This window comes from Pipistrellus kuhlii, unplaced genomic scaffold, assembly GCF_014108245.1.
Source record: "Pipistrellus kuhlii isolate mPipKuh1 unplaced genomic scaffold, mPipKuh1.p scaffold_m20_p_18, whole genome shotgun sequence".
NCBI classification, from domain to species: Eukaryota; Metazoa; Chordata; class Mammalia; order Chiroptera; family Vespertilionidae; genus Pipistrellus; species Pipistrellus kuhlii.
This window is the reverse complement of record NW_023425493.1, coordinates 15,813,176-15,833,186: the sequence shown is the minus strand read 5'-3', so window position 1 is coordinate 15,833,186 and position 20,011 is coordinate 15,813,176. Positions and strand designations below refer to the sequence as shown.

The 20,011-nt window shown below is 46.3% G+C and overlaps 1 protein-coding gene across 2 annotated transcripts in view; it reads right to left on the bottom strand.

Moving 5' to 3' along the window:
• Positions 1 to 18,263, bottom strand: part of COLGALT2 (collagen beta(1-O)galactosyltransferase 2) — a 77,054-nt gene extending 58,791 nt beyond the window's left edge. The window contains exon 1 of one of the 2 annotated variants that reach the window (XM_036442509.2): positions 17,629 to 18,263. In XM_036442509.2, the coding sequence (XP_036298402.1) occupies positions 17,629 to 17,894 (266 nt within the window). In that variant the 5' untranslated portion in view covers positions 17,895 to 18,263. The remainder of the gene's footprint in view (positions 1 to 17,628) is intronic. The other variant, XM_036442507.2, reaches the window with a different exon arrangement.
• Between the last annotated feature and the right edge of the window lie 1,748 nt (positions 18,264 to 20,011).

Sequence of the window (20,011 nt, the reverse complement as noted above, 5' to 3'; positions counted from 1 at the left end):
AAGCTGGCCCCAGACAGACTCTGAAGCCCACGTCTCTGTTGAGACAATGACATATGCAATTCTCCTACCAAAAGTGACCTCACTTGTTAACAGCTGATCTTTCCGGGGGTCTGGAAACCGCCCTGGATTATTTTACCACCCAGGATGAAACTGACTGCAGACCCAAGCCATGTGTAACATTGGTCTTCTCAGGGATCATAGGCCAAGGAAAGCAAATATTTTTTTAAGTGGCTGAAAATAAGGATTACCTGTCTGGAATTTTAAAAGTCATAATCATTTTTTATAAGGTGAAGCACAAAACAGCCTTTTCTATTTTTTTTATTTTATTTTTTTTTTGGATAAGACACCTGTGTTTCCAGTACTGCCAAACCTATTGATAAGAAAGAGATCAATCCACCAATAAATAAACCAAAACCTACCTTGAAAAATACCTCTTAAAAAAAAAAGCCCAGCCAGCATGGCTCAGCAGTTGAGTGTCGACCTATGAACCAAGAGGTCACAGTTTGATTATCGGTCAGCGGACATTCCTGGGTTGCAGGCTTTATCCCCAGTGGGGGATGTGCAGGAGGCAGTTAATCAACAATTCTCTCTCAACATTGAGCTTTCTATCATTCTACCTCTCCCTTTTCTTTCCTCTCTAAAATCAATAAAAAATATATTTAAAAAAATAAATATAAAGGAAAGAGAAAATGGCCCAAATCTGTGATGTAAATAAAAGCTGTAAACATTCATTAGAATAAGAACTTTAAAAAAATCTACTATGGAGAAATGATTTCAGTGGGTAAAACATGGACTATGGTTTATTTGTCCTGTGACCCTTTGACATCACAAAGACAAAGTGTCTCATTTAGGGAAACTATTTGCTTTCTAGCTCAAAGGAGCAGAATGCCAATGCAATTTCTTATCTAAAACTTGACAGCTGAAATACAGACCAGAGAGAGCAACAACGAATCTCAGATACCTTGTTATTACAGAAGAGAGGAAAAGCTTCAAAATCCACTTTACAGCAGGGCAAAACAGTCTCCCCTCCTAATTCCATTAAATCACATTTACTGTTCCATCAGAAGGAAAACTCACTAGGGCATTTTACACTATCATGCCGGAGTCCCAGTGTGACTAAGGCATCCTATGCGAGTCTTCAGGAACTCAGAGTGGTGGGCACAAGATGCTGGGTCGTAGGGGAAGAAAGCGCTGGCTTAGAGATTGAGTCTCATCTGAGTAGCAAGACCAGCGAGGGCTGAGAGAGGGAGCTGATCGAGTGGAAGGGTTTACGTTATTTATTGGTTATGGCTCAAAAAAGGTAGAGTTTGCTGTAAAGAGACTGAACCCTGAGTTGGTGAGACAAAGGGCCACCTGGGGAGCATTCTTTGAAAAAGAAAATTGTTGCCTTCTTCATTAGTTTTCTGAGGCCTTTACATTCAAAATTGAAGAAAAATGATTCTGTGTGTCTCTCTCTCTTTTTTCTTCACACTTTTCCCCACCCTCAACTTTTTCTTCTGCTCCTCCCATAAAAAATCAGCAAGAAAGGACAGGGCCCCACTCAGCTGAATGATAAAGAGACCTTGTCAGGCACTCCTGCTCCCAGCCTCTGAAGGTCAGCACAGGCCAAACTCCAGCATCGAGAGTCCAATGACACCTTTAGGGGACGGGGACTTCTCACTTGGGTGCAATAACCCATTAGCCTAGCCCAGTGGCCAGCAAACTCATTAGTCAACAGAGCCAAATATCAACAGTACAACTATTGACATTTCTTTGGAGAGCCACACTTTTTAAACTTAAACTTCTTCTAACGCTACTTCTTCAAAATAACTCGCCCAGGTAGTGGTATTTTGTGGAAGAGCCGCACTCAAGGGGCCAAAGAGCCACAGTCTGCCGACCACAGGCCTTGTGAAACGCTATTTCTAACAGCCACGTTTCCCCAACCACCAAAGTGCACATGCAAGCTACTCTCCTCACTCAGAGCACTGAGCAAACTGCACAGGCCAGCAGCCTTTGCAAAGAGCACACATACATATTGTTTCCCATCACAACGGCAGATGTCAAACCCCTACTGCCGCCTTCTAGGGAATGCGTGCACTTACTTTGCACGCATGAGAAAAGCCAACTATGTACACATGTGGCAAAGATCTCTCGCCAGGTGTCCACAGGAATAAGTCCACTTTTCAGATCTGTAACTATCTCTTCTGACATCATTCTCTGGGTTCTTTTTCTTCTCGTCACAGCCCTTCTTTTGGTTGTTGTTGTTCATCAAAGAGATAGTATTTTATTTCAAGTTAGAGGTTATATTAGAGTTCTCCAGAGAAACAAAACCAATAGGACAGTGTTTTTCAACCTTTTTTGGGCAAAGGCACACTTGTTTCATGAAAAAAATCACGAGGCACACCACCATTAGAAAATGTTAAAAAATTTAACTCTGTGCCTATATTGACTATATATAAAGTAATTCTCTTGAATAGGAATCAAATAAACACAAAGAAAGTATTTTATAATTACTTTATTATGAAATATTAAGTAAACAAAATAGTGAAAAATTATAAAATTCTTGTCTTGTCTGCACCTACGGCACACCAGGCAACATCTCGCGGCACACTAGTGTGCTGCGGAACAGCGGTTGAAAAACGCTGCAATAGGATATATATATAGCTATACAGAGAGATCATATATAATAATATATCTCTCTATAACAGGGCTTCAAAGCCTGGACTGGGCATCAAATAGACAGTATATTTACTTCATAGAAAGAGCTTAAGGAATTGGCTCATGCAATTATGCAGGCTGGCAAGTTCAGTGTATAGAGCAGGCCAGCAGGCTGGAGACTCAGGGAAGAGTTGATATTGTAGTTCAAGCTCAAAGGCAGTCTGGTGGCACAGTCCCCTCTTGCTAAAGGAGGTCAGCCTTTTGTTCTGTTCAGTCCCTCAACTGAGTAGATGAGGCCCATGCACATTATGGAAGGCAATCAGCGTTCCTCAAAGTCCACTGATTTAAATAGAAACCTCATCTACAAACACTTTCACAGAAACATCCCAGAGTAACATCTGGCCACATATCCCGGCTCCATGGCCCAGCCAAGTTGATACAATAAAATTAACCATCACAAAGGAGAATATGTATCAAGTGTTACAATTTTATATAGACAGGAACCATCAAACTATTTAGCAAAGAGACACAGATAAGTCAAAAGTACCGAAGAAATTAGATCTACACACAAATAGAGAAATCAAGACCCAAATTATATGGCAACAGAGCAGATTGTTTCATGTTTCATGGTATTAGTGGTGGAACTGCAAATGCATAGCATACTGTATTGAGAAAAATCTGAAAACATGGTACACAGCATAGATGATCCAAAGGACAAAGAGCTACAAAACCAAATGTCACTGGCACCAGAATGCCCTCTGTGGAATGTTGCTGAACACCTTCCAGCTTTTCCTCTGAGCTGAGATAAAAATTACTCTCCATTATCTAAACACACAACTTTTGGGCAGCATAGAGACACAGCTCAAGGCTGTGCTGGATGACTGGGTCATACAGGCTGATCAAAGCTGGCCTTTCTGTAACCAACATACAGACAATCCTGCTGCGGATAACCGAGAGTTCCGTTACTGCCTTTGAAAAGAGAAGTGAGGGTGAGCCCCCACAGCCTTCCCCCAGCCCCCGCCCCACCAAACATCCACAAAGACTGGCCAATGAGCCTGGGGCTTCCATGCTTCTCAGAGCAACCCTTGATCATGGGTCTCATGGGGCGGGGACAGTCCACTCAGAGCAAGTTACTGTCCTTTGCTCTTCAAACCAACGCCAGCAGTGCCCATTTCATTCACCAGCATTTGCACAGGCCTTAGGAAAAGCTATTAAGACTCAGGGTCATTCTCAAAGGGGCCATGGCAGCGTCTAATCTTTGGGAGACAGCAAACTGGCCCAGAAGTGGAGCTGGAACATCCAGTCACCTGCTGGCATGGCTGCAATCGGATGCCTAAGGAATGAGGATCCAGGGCCTCTTTGATGCCCAGTCCAGGCTTTGAAGCCCAGTCAAGACCACAGGACAAAGGTGGCACTGTGTATGCAAATCTAGAAACAAAAGAAGCTAACATCCGAGGCCATTAAAAGTAGCACCAGAAATGCAATTCCCCAGAGATGATTAGAGGCCCTGCACCAGCATGAAACAGATGCGGTAAAGCAAAGCTGGGCAGCGCACCAAAACACACACAGCGGGAAGGAATCCTGTGTGCCAGAGCCTGGCCGGATGGTGCCCTTAGAAGGCTGGGTGCACGCTGCTCCCTCAGCCAAGGAGCAGCATCTGGGTGTTGCAGGAAGCAAGCCCAGCGCAGCCGCTGCCTCTGCATCTGGCGCCCATGGCCCTTCGTGAGATGTTCCAGAGGTGCCCCCGCAAGGCCAGCCCTCTGGCTGCCACCGCACTTGGCACTTCATCCTGTAGCACCACCTTCTTGCAGGAAGTCACAATCTGAGTGAACTTGACCTCCGAGCACCGACTCTGCGCCACAGGATGAAATATCACGAGCTTTGAGAAAACTTCGATTTTATTTTTAGGCCATTCCAAAAGATCTAGAGTTGGCCTGAGCATCCAGGAAACATCAGTCATGCAGATTGTTATGATTCATGAAGATTCCTCTGATACGGTCAAGCCATGGAAGCGGTAATAACGTCAGATCGGGGAGGGACCCCAGAGAATGTCTGATGCAGACCTCCCTGTCCCCGCCCCACTGTCTCAAGCCTGGCTGTGCCTGGGAAGTATTCAACAGCTGTCACTTGCCTTGGCCCTACCCCAGAGATTCAGATGTAAATGGTCTGGGGGTGGGGCCCAGCAACGGAATTGTTTAAAACCTCATCAAGTGATTTTAAGTAGCAGCCACATTGACCATCACAACTCTAGCATGTCTTCCTTATGCTGGAGGAGAGGAAACTGAGGTCCAGGAAGAATAAGTGGCTTGTTTGAAGTGGCACACGTGAGCAATGCCTCCTAGTCTTTCACAAGACAGCATGAGTGACAAAATGATGATATCTGCACATGAGGCCAAGGCTGCTCTTGGCTAGAAGCAACTCCAGGTGTGAAAGCCAGGGCTCACCTTCCTCCCCAGATGACTATTATCTTCTCCATGGGATATATTAAGCTATAGATTACAGTCCTAATCGGTTTGGCTCAGTGGATAGAGCATCAGCCTGTGGACTGAAAGGTCCCTGGTTTCAATTCCAGTTAAGGGTATGTACCTTGGTACGGGCACACCCTTAGTAGGAGGTGTGCAGTAGGCAGCTAATCAGTGTTTCTCTCATAGATGTTTCTCTCTATCCCTCTCCCTTCCTATCTGAAGGAGGGGGAAAAATCAATAGATTGCAGCTCACATTTTTTAGAAGAAAAAGGACTAAACAATGAAAATAGACACATAAACTTGAGAAGCTTGACTGTGGGAATTTTGGATAGACCTGTCACCAAAAGGACACAAGGAAACTAAGGTACAAGAACAGTACAAGACCTAGCTGGATTGGCTTCGTGGATAGAACATCGGCCCATAGGCTCAAGGGTTCTGGGTTTGAGTCCAGCCAATGGTATGTGCATGCCTGATCCCCACACCTGGTCAGGGCTCCTATGGTAAGCAACCAATTGATGTGCCTCTCTCATATCAATGCCTTTCTCTCTCTCTCTCTCTCTCTCTCTCTCTCTCTCTCTCTCTCTCTCTCTCTCTCTCTCCCCTCCCCCCCCCCCTCCCTTACACTCTCTGTAAAAGTCAATGGAAAAATATCCTTGGGTGAGGATTAACAACAAAAGACCAGTACAAGATTTAGTGTCTGAGTTATTCTCTGTTCCAGGAAAGGCTGCCTGTAAGTGAGGTTGTAATAATGCTACTATATCAACTCAGGCCATACCATTGCACAGCAGTGACAAATTCAGAACAATCCTTTATGCAGCTGACCAGAACAATGAGAATTTCCAAAAAATTATATTTTTATTCTGTAACTAAAGAAGACACAAGATGTAGGGACTTTGTAATCTTACCTAATAATAGACAAACATGTAAACTGACCGTACCTCCTCTCCACCCACAGCCAATCAGAATGAGTATGCAAATTAGAATGCCTGCTATTAGAGGGAGGGCAGGAAGGGTGGGGGGGAAGGGATCTACACGAGTGGAGTGTCATAAAGACAAGACTGCAGACTCCAGAGTCTGCAGCAAAGACGAAGAAGGCAGACTCTGGCCGGAGCGAAGGCCTGGGTCCTGGGTGCCAGAGGAAAACCAGTGCTGGAAGCCAAGGGAAGGAAGGCCTACTGCATGAACCTGTTCATGCAACTGGCCTCTAGTATCATATAATTAGAGCTGAAGTGCCAACTACTAAATGCAGGCTAATTTAATAGACCATTTCCCCCCCCTCACCAATGAGGGGATGGGTTTCTAATTGCATGCCAAAAAAGAAAACCAAAAGTAGTAAAATTAAATACAAGCAACAAAGGGACCAAGATGAGGACCAAAGTGGTTCAAATGACAACTACTTACTCGAAGGAAATGCACGGGTTTGATTTCGCTTCGCTCTATTAAGAGATGTTTATCAATAGCTATCCTTTCTTCTCTAGAACTAAATGCTTAATGAGCTCATGATGTGAGATACACTGAGCAAAGAAAAAGGTTTCAGGGAGTGTCACTTTAAACCGACCACTTCATCCAGTGGGCTGTTGAGGGCACTCTTAAAAAAAAAAAAATTTTTTTTTTTTTAAATAGTTACTGTTGGAAGGAAGGAGAACACAAGTGCTTGACTCAATGAAAAACACAAATGATGCCCAACTGGCACAGCATCTCCTCTATGACTCTGATCCTTCCTACTTCACTTGATAAGAGAGCCCATTGGCCTTCATTCATCAGTACCTGAAACCTACAGTTTAGAAGATTCCACACTATGCCAACTCCCCAAGCTCTGAAAATCCCAGGGCCTGTATTTTAGATACAGACAGAGCCTTTGGTCCTCATCCCCTGATCCTCAGGGGGCCTTCTGAGAGCCCATCTTGCAGTCCCCAAACCCAGAGCTCCATCCATATCATTCGTGTCCAGTTTCCCAGGCCCCTCCCATGGGCCATCTGATTGAATGTGGCTGAAACGGGGCCCAGAAATCTGTGTAACTAACAAACGTCTTAGGTGTTGTGATACAGTTGGCCCCTGAACCAGCGCTTAGTAACCACGAGTTGAAGTCCAGCAGTCTCACATCAAAAGGTGGACAGAACAGTGATGAGAACCAATGTCCATTCATGGCCAACAAACTTGACCAATGGGGAGAGTAAGTTGCTTGTAGGCCAACTACTAATTTCAACATGATGACCTGGATTCATCCACATAGACCACATGTGTCAAACACAAGGCCCGCGGGCCAAATCCGTCCTGCCAGGCCTTGCAATGTGGCCCGCACCGCGCTGTCATCACTGCACTCCGCCGCGTTTCCATCACAATGACAGTTTATGACTGTTCAGTAAACCATTCGGCCTGAGGTTTAGGCTGGATTTTAGATTTTGGCCCCTTCCCTGATTGAGTTCGACACCCCTAACATAGACTATCTGCAATGGCCAAGTGAATAAAGGAATGCATATAACATTTTTTTAGCCCATTGCTTTAGAAATTCATGGTTTATGGCGCAAAAGAGAATTTCCTCGGATGGAAATCAATGTGCCCAGGAAATCATCAAGTCTAACAGGACTGAGGAAGGCCAGGGAGGGAGGAGGTGTGTGATTTTCTAAAATATTTTAGTATGCTGGCTGTTTCAACAAAATCCATCGGAAACACAAGACAGGGTCTGAATGCGCTCCGGCCCCTATCTGCTCCAGCAGACGGAATGTGGGAGCTTCATACACACTTACTGTGCGACGCTGCGGCCATGACACACAAAACCCTGATTCCACTTGGCAGCAACTTCCCACTATCTTGGCAGGTCTACACCATAATCGCTGTGGTGTGTGGAGCCTGGACAGATTATGCGGCTGGCTGGAAACCAAGAAAGAAACTAAAAAGCCGTCCTGCGGACCAGCAAGAAACTCCATGTTGGAAATGCCACAGACCAATTGTCCACAACCACATTTCTCACAGATGGCCCAGGAATTTAGGTTCTGCCATCAGTCTCCAGAAAATTCTACCTTTCCCAAGACCCTGAAAAGCAGAAGTTTCTCACTTGACATGACATTTAGGGAGCATGCCAAGGAACCTCCATACATTCCCCTTACTCAGAATCAGCTCTTGTCCCGTGAGAATAGGAAGCTCGCTGTAACCAATTGCCCCAACCTCCAAAACATATACAATCACTCTCAGAGAGAAGAGAAAGAATTCTACTTCCCTGTTGTCTAAAATTCAGGCACTTTAAGCTACCTTCATGGTGTTCTTTCTTTATATATATATTCCAGAAGGGACAGAAGAGGGAGAGATAGAAACATCAATGATGAGAGGGAATTACTGATTGGCTGCCTCCTGCACACCCCACATTGGGGATTGAGCTCACAACCTGGGCATATGCTCTGACCAGGAATCAAACTGTGACCTCCTGGTTCATAGGTCAACACTCAGCCATTGAGCCATGCCGGCTGGGCCCTTCATGGTTTCCTTGAGCTTGACAGCTGCTTGATCTGTCCAGATTGCTAGAACAAACACACCAACTAGGTGGGTTATAAACAGCAGAAATTTGTTTCTCATGCAGTTCTGGACGCTAGAAGTCCAAGATCAAAGCACCAGTGTGGCCAGGTCAGGTGAAGACCCTCTTCGGCTTGGGGACTTCTCGCTGTGCCCACCTCATGTGGCAGAAGGGTTGAGGGATCTCTCTGGAGCTTCTCTTAAATATTTAGCCCATTCAGGAAGGGGGAACCCTCTGGGAGACCCCACCTCCTAATACCATCATCTTTGGGGGTTAAGTGTTCAACCTATGAATTTGGGGGAAGGGAGGACACATTCAGACTACAGCAACAGCCAAAATGGAAGATTCATTTAAGGAAACTCCTCTTTCCAGCCTAACACATCGCTCAGTAGACTCTGAAGTGAGTCAGCCTAGAAGGTAAAGAACTCTTTCAAAACAGCTCATTTATCAATGAAACCCAGCTGCACCAGAGTGCTTCCAGCAGTGGCCTGGCCCCGCACTCCGCCCTCTGCTCCACTCCTATGAGCACACAACCCAAGATCACTGGTGACTTATCATGAATGTTCCTGAAATGCATATCCTCTAAGGGATCTTGAAACATTAATCAGAAAACCTTGGAGGGAGGGGGATTATTTTGCATTCCCTTTGCAGAGAGGAACAAAACCTCATCAGCTAAACCATCAAGTCAGGGCCAGGCCCCAGCCTGCCAAATGTGATAAACAACTAGAATAACAAAAACTGCCCCCATGACATGCAACGTGTTACAAAGTCATGAGTCCAGCCTGGGCAGGATGTCGTGCGGCGACTCTCAGGAGCCCGAGTCTGAAATGACTTCTGTGCGGGGCTCCCAGAGAGAAAAAGAAATGCCGTCCAGCCAGAGCTAAGGTTTAATTCATGCAGGAGACTTGGCTGACGCCACCAACCACAAACACTGCGTTTTCACGGATCTGAATGGCAGCAAGTCCCAGTGAATTAACTACAGCCGCTCGATTTATATTCCGCAGGACTTTTCGATGATTACCTATAACGAGATCCCTATTTACTTTTATGAACATGAACACACGGCTTTCCTACCAGAAGAATGGAGAGCTGAGGGGAAAGAAATAGGATTCCGATCCCCTGACCTCTAGATCTCGCTGGCAATAGGCCAAGGCTGCTGGTTCTAGAACGCAGTTATGAGTTGAGTCCTAGGGCCCCAGGGGAGTCTGAGGAGGATGCAAAGGTCACACCCCAATGCCAACGGGGGACCAGGCAAGCCACAGCAAAGAGCCAGACTGTGCACACAGGGTGGTCCCCATGGGGATGTGACCGTCTAGGAAAACTGCAGGGGACAGCTGTTACGCGGCCCCAATAGTCATTGCTGTGCATAAAGGCAACAGTGAGGCAGGTGCTGGTTACACAGTGTTCGGTTTGTGAAAAGTTATTCAGTTATGTGTTTATAATAAATGCACTTTTTGGATGCATATTGCACTTAATAAAAGAGGTTGTTTTGTTTTGTTTTTTTAAATGAGCTTAGGACCAGATTTTCTAAGGGCCAGAGATATAGGACAGGAGAGCAGAATAGAGCAAGGTTCAGAGTCACTACCTGGAACAGGTATGAGTGTAGGTGGGCTGGCAGAGTTGAACAGAGGTTAACAGAAGTAGTTGTGTGTTTTTTTAAATTACACTTATGCAGAACAGGCTACATAAAATACTCACATTTGGGTTGACATCAATAGGAAACGTGTGTGTGTGTGTGTGTGTGTGTGTGTGTGCGCGCGCACAGAAAGTTTCTAGAAGGTAACAGTGGCTGCCTCTGGCAGGTGGTAGGAAGTATTGTGTTTCTATTCACACTGTTAGAGTTTTTATGTTACTATTTCATGTTTTAAAATGTCAGGAGAAAACATTTATAAAATACTTAAACTACTATTAAATAAACCCACAGGGACTCTAAGAGATTTACTTTCTTTTTCTTTTCTTTTTTTTTTCTTTCTAAATCAGTACTGTGGTATTCTAATAACCTATGTACAATGAAATGAACAAGCCAGTCCTTTGTGAATACAAATGTCAAGACATATACAGTACAGGTGTTTTTAAGTTCCCAATGAGTAATAAATATGATTTAAACACATGTAGTGAGAGCCTGTCCTACTATGGCACCTGGAGAATGGGCCTAACGACCTTACCACAGGCTGGTCATTTTCTCTGAGGCTTTTACTTTACTGTCTATTGTTATTTGAAGAAACTCGGGGAAACCAGCCTTATAATAGTCCTACTATAGTCCCCATAGGAGCCTTATAATGTCCCACTATACTGTGCCATTGACTGGAAGACAGTGCTGCACAGTGATAGGACCCAAGTGTACGTTTAAGGGTTGGAAAAAGGGCCGAGGCATACCACCAGCAGCCCTTCTGGTTACAAAGCCCTCACTGTTCCTTCCTCCCTCCACCAGACACAGCGCAGGGAGAGGGTCACAAGGAGCATGCTTATGTGCCTGGAGCCATAGAGAAACCCGGTGAGGGAGTCACCTGGAGAGAGAGCTGAAGACGAGCCTGTAAAGCTGAACCCGGCTGAGAATAAGTGGCATGCTCCTTTACTCAGTGAGCGACATCGGTTCCAAAAGAACACAGCCACACAGGGCTTAGAATTCTAAAGATCTGGTGTCTCATCTGCATGCACAGTCCCTGGAGAGATAATAAAAGAGGGTCAAACCCTCGAACTGTGCTTTACTTTCCCCATCCACGGAAGGTAATGAACAATACAGATCCATGACAATTCAGGCATCCTTCCTAACCCTGCAAGCAATCTGTCATAGCTAGAACTCAAGAGGATTGGTGACCTGTGTTAGTCACTTCAGTTTTTACCCAAAGGAAATATATAATTCAGAGAGCCAACTGTGTGTTGAAATTTGGGGGGGGGGGGGGGGAGTGCGGGGGGGGGGGATATTGATAATCTTCTCCCATCATTTGGAAGAAAGTTGAGTTTAGGGGTCAACCAAATCTAAGGCTGCTAACGAAAAAGACTGAAAACCTGGTATTTTCAGTTTTGCCAATATGAACCTAAAATGCTAGAGCCACTCATGTGTGAATAGTGCTGCTTGATTCATTTGTTGCTAACAATACTTGGTACGTTTCTTTCTGTTTCTATGTAGCTGTGATCATAGCAAGTGACCTGAATATGTATGGACAAGCAATATAGTCTGTCTCATTCTATTCCTATGGATTCTACCACAGAAAGAATTCGGTAACTAGAAATGTCTAAGCTAAGTGACAAAATTATCAAGACAGCGGAATGGAACCACTGAGTCCTATGCCATTTAAGTAGAAGGGGCCATTCTTGTTTCAAAGAAACACTGGCACTCTTATCCTCCCAAACTGAGTCAACTGCCAGAAGCAAAAATTAGAACTAATTGGTCCTTTCTTGATCTTAAACAGACCACCTGTACTCAGTCTGTGGCATTAGCTGCCTGGGTCAGATCCTGGCTCCAACATGCACTAGCCTGGTGACCTCAAGAAAGTCATTTAAATTCTCTGTGCCTCAGTTTCCTCCTTTGTAAAGTGAGGAGAGTAATGGCACCTCTCACCCAGGGTGGTTGTCAGGAATAAATCGGTTATCAAACAAAAATGTTTATAATAGCACATCTCTTTTTAATGTTAGTTTGCATTGTGTTGATCATTTATTATTCCAAAGAAGAAAATAGAGTTCCTTTTGATTATATGTGTGCATATATATATATATATATATATATATATATATATGAGACTAGAGGTCCAGTGCACAAAATTTGCGCACTCAGGGAGGGGGGGGTAAGTCCCTCAGCCCAGCCTGCGCCCTCTTGCAGTCCAGGAGCCTTCAGGCAATGTCCAACTGCTGTGGAGGCAGGAGAGGCTCCGCCACTGCTGCTGTGCTGTGAGCCCAGCTTCTGGCTGAGTGGCGTGTCCCCTGTGGGAGTTCACTGACCACCAGGGGGCAGCTCCTGCATTAAGCATCTGCCCCCTGGTGGTCAGTGCATGTCATAGTGACAGGTTGTTCTGCTGTTCAGTCAATTTGCGTATTAGCCTTTTATTATATAGGATATTTTTAATTTTTTTTAAATTTTCATTTGGAAGATAAAGGAGATGGGACAAAAAGGGAGAGATAAATAGAAAATGGTAACTGGTGCTTATTAACATTTATGTAAAGACAATGTCCACGTATTATCTCATTTGCTATTAGGAGAAATCTTTGTGATAGGTGTTATTAATAGTCACTTCCAAATGGGAAAGCTATACTCATAGGTTCGCTGATGGAACCCTAGTCTGTCTAACTCTAAGCTTACACACTCCTACTTCAGTACTAAGCCACCGGCTGTGACTAATAAAGGTGAGGAAAAAAGACTAATGGAGAGAAGGGGATTAAAGTATCCACTTTTTCAGCCTTGAACTGAAACTCTCCAAAAGGGTAATGAAAATATCTAATGTTGAGATGAAATGTGACATCATTCTCACTGCTGGTGCTGAAAGTAATCGTTAATAGTAGTTTGGGAACATTTTATAAACATACGTATATTAGTGACTCTAGTTAAATATTCACCAAAATGCTCCTGGTTGGGCATTAAAATGTGGAGATCAATCCAAGCTAATCCCCCAGCACTGCACAGAGTAAGTAGTGTACAAAAATATTGGGATCAGTACCCAGACCAAGTATAGCTCACCATTATGTCTGCGCATGTCAACAGAATCTCATCTCTTTATTTAGAAAGTCATACAATGGCCCCCAATTGAGGATTACTTTTCAACACTCTACCAAGTGAAATGCCCAAATGGTTCTGTAATTACATGGCAGTTACAGCCTTGTGATTTGTACAGACTCTGCGAACCCTAGCCGCCTTCCTAAGGACAATAGCAGGCTCTCCAAAAGACAAACTTAATGTATCTTTTGGTCAAATGTTTTTCCTTGTGCCCCAATCCACTTTTCATGATCATGGAACTTGGCACTGCTCCCCTTAATCACAGGTTTGGAAGAGGGATGAGTTCAGCCTTCCCTCCATGGCTAAGGCCACTGTGCATGGCTCCACTGAATTAAAGAGAAGCCACCCAAGTCTACCGCCACATGTCACAATGCCTCCAGCTCCCTGCATCTCAGCACAGCAGCGATTCCCACACACTCAGTGCCGGATGGAATTAGAACACAAGGGGTACTCTCCTTAGATCCATACCACAAAGCTGTGCCAATTTGAAGGAAAACCATTAGCTTGTTGGGGTTTTCAGATGGGTACATGGGACAAATTTTCCTTTTTGCTGGTACAAAGTATCTCAAAAATATAAACTTGCCTTTGTTCAACCTAATCTGAACAAACCTGATGCTGAGATATTGGCGCTCATTCTCTGATGGCAGAAGTTTTCAGGTCAATGTGTTGACCTCATTCCACCTGGATGGGCCGTGCAGCCCTGGTCCAGAACTTTAGGTAAGAAAAAAAAAAAAAAATCCTATCACTGAGAAGTCTGAATGTGATTAGTGAGCGAGGCCTCTCAATTATCCATACAGGAAAGATGCCTTATCAGGTGCTCTCTGGTCATGGTTAGAGGTAAGTAGATGAATGAGAAGCAGGACTCCTTGGAAGCTGGCACCCAGACTCTGTACTCAACAGGGTTCTATTTTGTACAGTTCTGGGTAGCTCACAGCCATTTTTGACACTGACTGCTTTTGACAGCAGCATATGCTGGCTTTGCAGAGTGAATACTAACCAGCTTGGCATCTCAGAATGTTGAGTAGAGTTAGGACAGAGAGACTAGAGGTAAGCAATTGGCTGAAGACCTAAACTTAGGTACCACCTCTTCCTAGAGGGTTATATTCCATAATCTTCCCAGCCAAATACTTTCCACGGGCCATTCGCAAAGGTAGCAGCTCTGGTGATACAAGGCGATGAGTTGGGAGGTTTGAAGTCAGTAGACCTGCCGCCCATATTATTTCCCTGACAGTAAATTTGGGTTAATGTCCCAGTGCCTTTTGTTCTCTTGTCTCCCTGTTCCCTCTTTCTGCAAACCTCCTTCCCTCCCATCCCAGGTTTTAGTAGATTCCTATTTGTCCTTTTAAATTGAGTTCAAACAAAGTGTCAACTCCTCAAGAAGTCTTTCATATTCAGACATCTGTCCCAATCTGACTTAGAAGTCCTTTGTCACTCCCCTACATCCTGTAAATGCCATTCAGATGACCTTACACTGCCCAGAAAATAGAAGAAAGAAAAGCCCTAGCTGGTTTGGCTCAGTGGACAGAGTGTCAACTTGCAGGCTTGAAGAGTCCCAGGTTCAATTCCAGTCAAAAGCACATGCTTGGGTTTCGGGCTCGATCCCCTGTAGGATGCATGCAAGAGGCAGACAATCAATGATTCTCTCTCATCATTGATGTTTCTATCTCTCTCTCTCTCCCTCTCCATTCCTCTCTGAAATCAATGAAAAATATATTTAAGAAAGGAAAAAGAAAAAGCAATATTCGTCTATAAGGAGCCACATCTAATTCAACTTTTCTCAGTCCAACTGGCCCAAATTTGGCATAGTGCCTGATTCTCACAAAACACACACACATACACACACACACACACACACACACACAAAGTCATTAGGAACATGTGCTGGTACAACCTCTCGGTGGCTCCGTTTTCTCACCCGTAAAAGGGTATATAATACAGTACACACCTGATAGGTCTTTATAGGGTTTTTATGGATATTAAACTAGAAAGTGAATGTAAGGTGCTTAGAAAAACTGTGAGCTCTTAGCATTAAGTGTTTGTGAAATTAATAAAAAAAATGTAACCCTAAGTCAGTTACTTTTAACAGAATGAGTTCTATAAAATACAGATAATTTTAGTTCTTTACAGAATGACAGTCAGGATCAAATAAGATAACATAGCTGATGAAAGTACTCTGAGAGCTGTAAAGTACTACTTAAAGCTGCCAATTTTGGTTACTGTTATCTAATAAATGCTATAAGGGTTCTAAGCTAGGACTAAAAAAAAGTTTTTAGTGGCTAACCCATGGGTTGACCAAGGCCTTACCCAAACCTTGGGTTTCTTCCTTAACTTTCCAACAATGGCCATAAAGGACAAAGTACTTACATGGACCATGAATGAGAGTAAGGAATATATAAACCCCAAAGATCTATGCAGAATTGGGAAACTACCCATCTAAACAGAATACCAAAGTCAGTAGAACCTGGATTATTCAGAGACCTAGGAAGTACAATTGTTGTTGGTCAATTCTGATCACATCGTAAAATGTAGGTAATTCAAGAGCCAGAAAGGACTTCTGAAATCCGAATTTCAAATGCAGTCCCATTCCATTATTTTAACTAAGGAAACTAATGTCTATGGCTCCCAAGAAACTGTTCCGATATCACATATCAAGTTAGTGATCGACAACTCACATTTCCTACTTTGCAGCTGATAGGCTTATATAACTTTTGCTTCTAGTGTCTTATTCCCACTACTCCCTTCCTAGCGCAGTGTTTAGGGACACAGTTGGGTTCAAATCGTAGCTCTACCATTTATTAATTCTGCGACTTGGAATCTTTGAACTGATTCAAGTCTCCGTTTCTTCGTTTGTAACACAGGGCTATGGTATCTCTTCTAAATAGTAACTATTGCAACATTTTTTAAGACTAAGCAATGCATAAAGACCATACAGTAAAGCATCTCTTTTGCAACAGGCATCTAGGAACGGACAGCTGTGGAATTTCCTTTTGGGATTGACGTGGTTAAAAAAAAAAAAAAAAAAAAAAAAAAAAAAAGTACTTCCTTCTGGTTTGAAACCTGGCTGCACCAGCGTTCCCACCGGCCACATAGCATGCTCTCCTCCGTGGCGGCGGTCACGTCTAGAGGGCGTATACAGTGATGCAGTGTACAGCACAGTGCTGCACTATACTTCGTGTTTGCTTTCTCACCTCTGCCCCTCTCCACCAGGTACCCTCTGGCTGCCAATTCCTGCTGCTGCGTTATCCATCCTTATTTCTCTCTGCCCAACCGCTGCTCCCAGGATAAACTCTGTCTGCGGACAGCTCCCTTTAGCAGCATAAGATAGAAACTGCTCCCTCCGGAGCGAACTGGGGTTTGTCTTCTAGTCCATGTACCCCTGGCTGCCTTATCACCTCAGGCCAGCATGCATCCCTTCCTCCGCAGGCTCCTTAACAGCTCACCTGGCCACCAACTTCCCGCCCTCTGATACCTGCGGTTTTTTTCAAAGGTGTGGGACCGGACCCATTCCTAAAGTTGGAGCTGGACAGACATCTCCAAGGATGCCCCGGCCCTCCCCGCAGCAAACCCAGGAACCAGGCCCACCCGCAGCTCTGGGCTAAGGGTTGCAACATTTGGCTGTTTGCCTCCTCCAGGGCGCCCCATGGCGGGGAATGAGTCCCAAGAGGATGCACAGGCAGGGACCCTCTGGAGCGCTCAATGGAGACAGGATCCGCGATGCTGGCGTGGTTGAGGAGGCACAGGGGTCCCACCAGGGCTGAAGGTCTGGGTCCAGGTCTCCTCTTTGCTCCCTCCCAACCCCAAGAACCGGGAGCCTCTGAGGAGGGAGCAGGGGCCGGCCAGCACCTGGGAGCCAGGGCGGCGCACTCTTCGCCACCCCAGCCTTTCAGGAGCCCCCTTGTCAGCCTCAGTTACCCTCCCAGACACATCTGGAGTTGGAGGGGAGGACACCCTGAACCCCTTCCTCCAGGGAGAGGAAAGAGGAAACCTCGAGAGCGGAAAGGGAGAGAAACTAGCACTAGAGTGGGGTGTCCCCAAAATCTTGCCGGGAAAGGACGAGGCTGCCCAGACCCCCACCCTCACCCCCCTCCGGAGCTCCGAGCGGCTGGTTATTCCTGTGAGCACCCCTAGCGCACAGGGACCCACCCGGTGTCCTTTCCCAGCCCGGCCCCGCGATCCGCCCGCCCGGGGACCGCGCCGGCAGCGAGGGGGTGTGCGCACCGCGTTCCCCTTCGGTCCCCGGGGTCCCCGCGCCCCACAGCGGCCCCCGCCCAGGTCCCTGCGGGCGGCCCGGGCCCCGCCGGCCGGCTCACCAGATGGCCATCCTGCTCTTGGGGTAGTCCAGCCGCTCCAGGCAGCCCAGGAAGAGGGGCAGCGCGCGCGCCGCGTTGCGGGCCAGCAGGGCCACCAGCACCGTGGGTCTCTGCAGCGGCGACTCGGGGAAAACCCTCGCCTCCTGGTCCTCGTCGTCCTCCGAGTCCGCCTCGGCGGCGAAGCGCGCCCGGCAGCCGCCGCGGAGCAGAGCCGCGGAGAGGAGCAGCAGCGCGCAGGCGAGGCCGGCGGCGGGGCGCGCAGCCATGTTCCGGGCGGGCGGCGGGGGACCTGCTGCTGCGAGCGCCCAGCCCGAGGTGCGGCTGGCGGGGCTGGGGGTGCGCGGGGCTCGGGGTGCGCGCACGCCGGCACCGACCTCCGCTGCCCCGGACCCTCCCGCCGGGGGCGCACCCGGGACCCGCGGCCGCCAGCGCTCTCCCGGGGCGCAGGCTCGCAGGCAGGCGGTCTGTCTGGGCGCTGTTTGTCCTCAGTCCCGCGGAAAGTTCCTCCCGGCCGGGCTCAGCCTGGACAGCTGAGGTCTGTGGCTTCCCCCGGAGCCGTGAGGTGTGGCCTTGTCTGCCAATGGGCGTGTGAGAGTGTGTGTGTGTGTGTGTGTGTGTGTGTGTGTGTGTGTGTACACATAACGGTACAACTGCAAGAAAATTTATTCTGCTTTCGCAAACCGCAGTCCAAAGCCCTTCACAGTGATGCAATGTGTCCAGTTCTTCATAATGCACCTATTGACTAAGTGGGTAGAGTTCTAAAATGGAAAGCCACCCGATTCTTCGTGACCATGATAAAGGATCCTTTAACTCCCGAGGGAGGCTGCTGGCATTCACTTATATGCTCAAGTTCTCCGGAAGTGGATTCTTCGCCGCGCAGACCTCAGATCTGGGTAGACCAAGCTGGAAGACTTGCAGAATTCTGCAGACAGATGGACCTCCCTGGAGGGAAAGGACAGGTTGTGGACCTGTTCTGAAGCCCGACTCTACCTGCCAACCCCCGGGGACCACAGAGCCCCAGAGAGGGGATGCCATTAGATGGCCTTCTTCTTCCCTGATAATCTAAACCCACGGTCAGCAAACTGTGGCTCTCGAGCCTCATGCGGCTCTTTGGCCCCTTGAGTGTGGCTCTTCCATAAAATATCACGGCTGGGCGAGACTATTTTGAAGAAGTGGCGTTAGAAGAAGTTTAAGTTTAAAAAAAAAAAATGTGGCTCTCCAAAGAAATTTCAATCATCGTACTGTTGATATCTGGCTCTGTTGGCTAATGAGTTTGCCGACCACTGGTCTAAACTAACCAAGAGAAGGAAAACGCCATACATTTGGAGGACGGGAGATATGGGGAAGAAGGAAGAACACAATGAGCAGGTAAAAGGAAATTGCTAGGATGCACTGCTGCCTTGTTAAGGAACAACACACAGAAGCCAGTAAAGAAATCCGAAGTCCCTCCTTTGTGGGGCTGTGTAGGCTTTGATCAGTGGTGTGCAGGGTGGATTGGTACCACCACACATTCATGAACCCCCATCCCAACTTGCCTTCAGCCCTGTCCCACCGTCTTCCCACTAGTTTATTTTATTTTTAATTTATTTTGTTTTTAGATTTATTTTTTTATGTGTTGACAGTATTACATATGTCCTTCATTCTCTCCCCCTTTGAACCCCTCCATCCAATCCCCACCCCACCCCAGGCCTTCACCACACTATGGTCTGTGTTATGGGCTGTGCATATATGCAAATAGGTTCTTTGGTTAATCTCTTTTGGTCTCTATCAGCCTTCTCCCTCTCTGAGCTCTGTCAGTCTGTTCCATGCATCCATGTCTCTGGGCCTATTTTGTTTGTCTGTGTGTTTTGTTCCTTAGATTCTGCATATAAGTGAGATCATGGGATGTTTGTCTTTCTCTGACTGGTTTATTTCGCTTAGCACAAGATCTTCCAGGTCCCTCCATGCTCTCACAAAGAGTAAGAGATCCTTCTTTTTTACAGCCCAATAGTATTCAATTGTGTAAATTAGGGGTGTCGAACTCAATCAGAGAAGGGGCCAAAATCTAAAATCCAGCCTAAATCGCGGGCCGAATGGTTTACTGAACAGTCATAAACTGTCATTGTGATGGAAACGCAGCGGAGTGCAGTGATGACAGTGCGGTGCGGGCCACATTGCAAGGCCTGGCGGGACGGATTTGGCCCGCGGGCCTTGTGTTTGACACCTGTGGTGTAAATGAATCACAGCTTTTTTTAATCCACTCATCTACCTACTGATGGGGACTTGGGCTGTTTCCAGATCTTAGCTAGTATTGGAAATTATGCTGCTGTGAACATGTTCTTTCTGACTGGCATTTCGGGATTCTTAGGATATATTGCCCAGAAGTAGGATTGCTAGGGGTTTT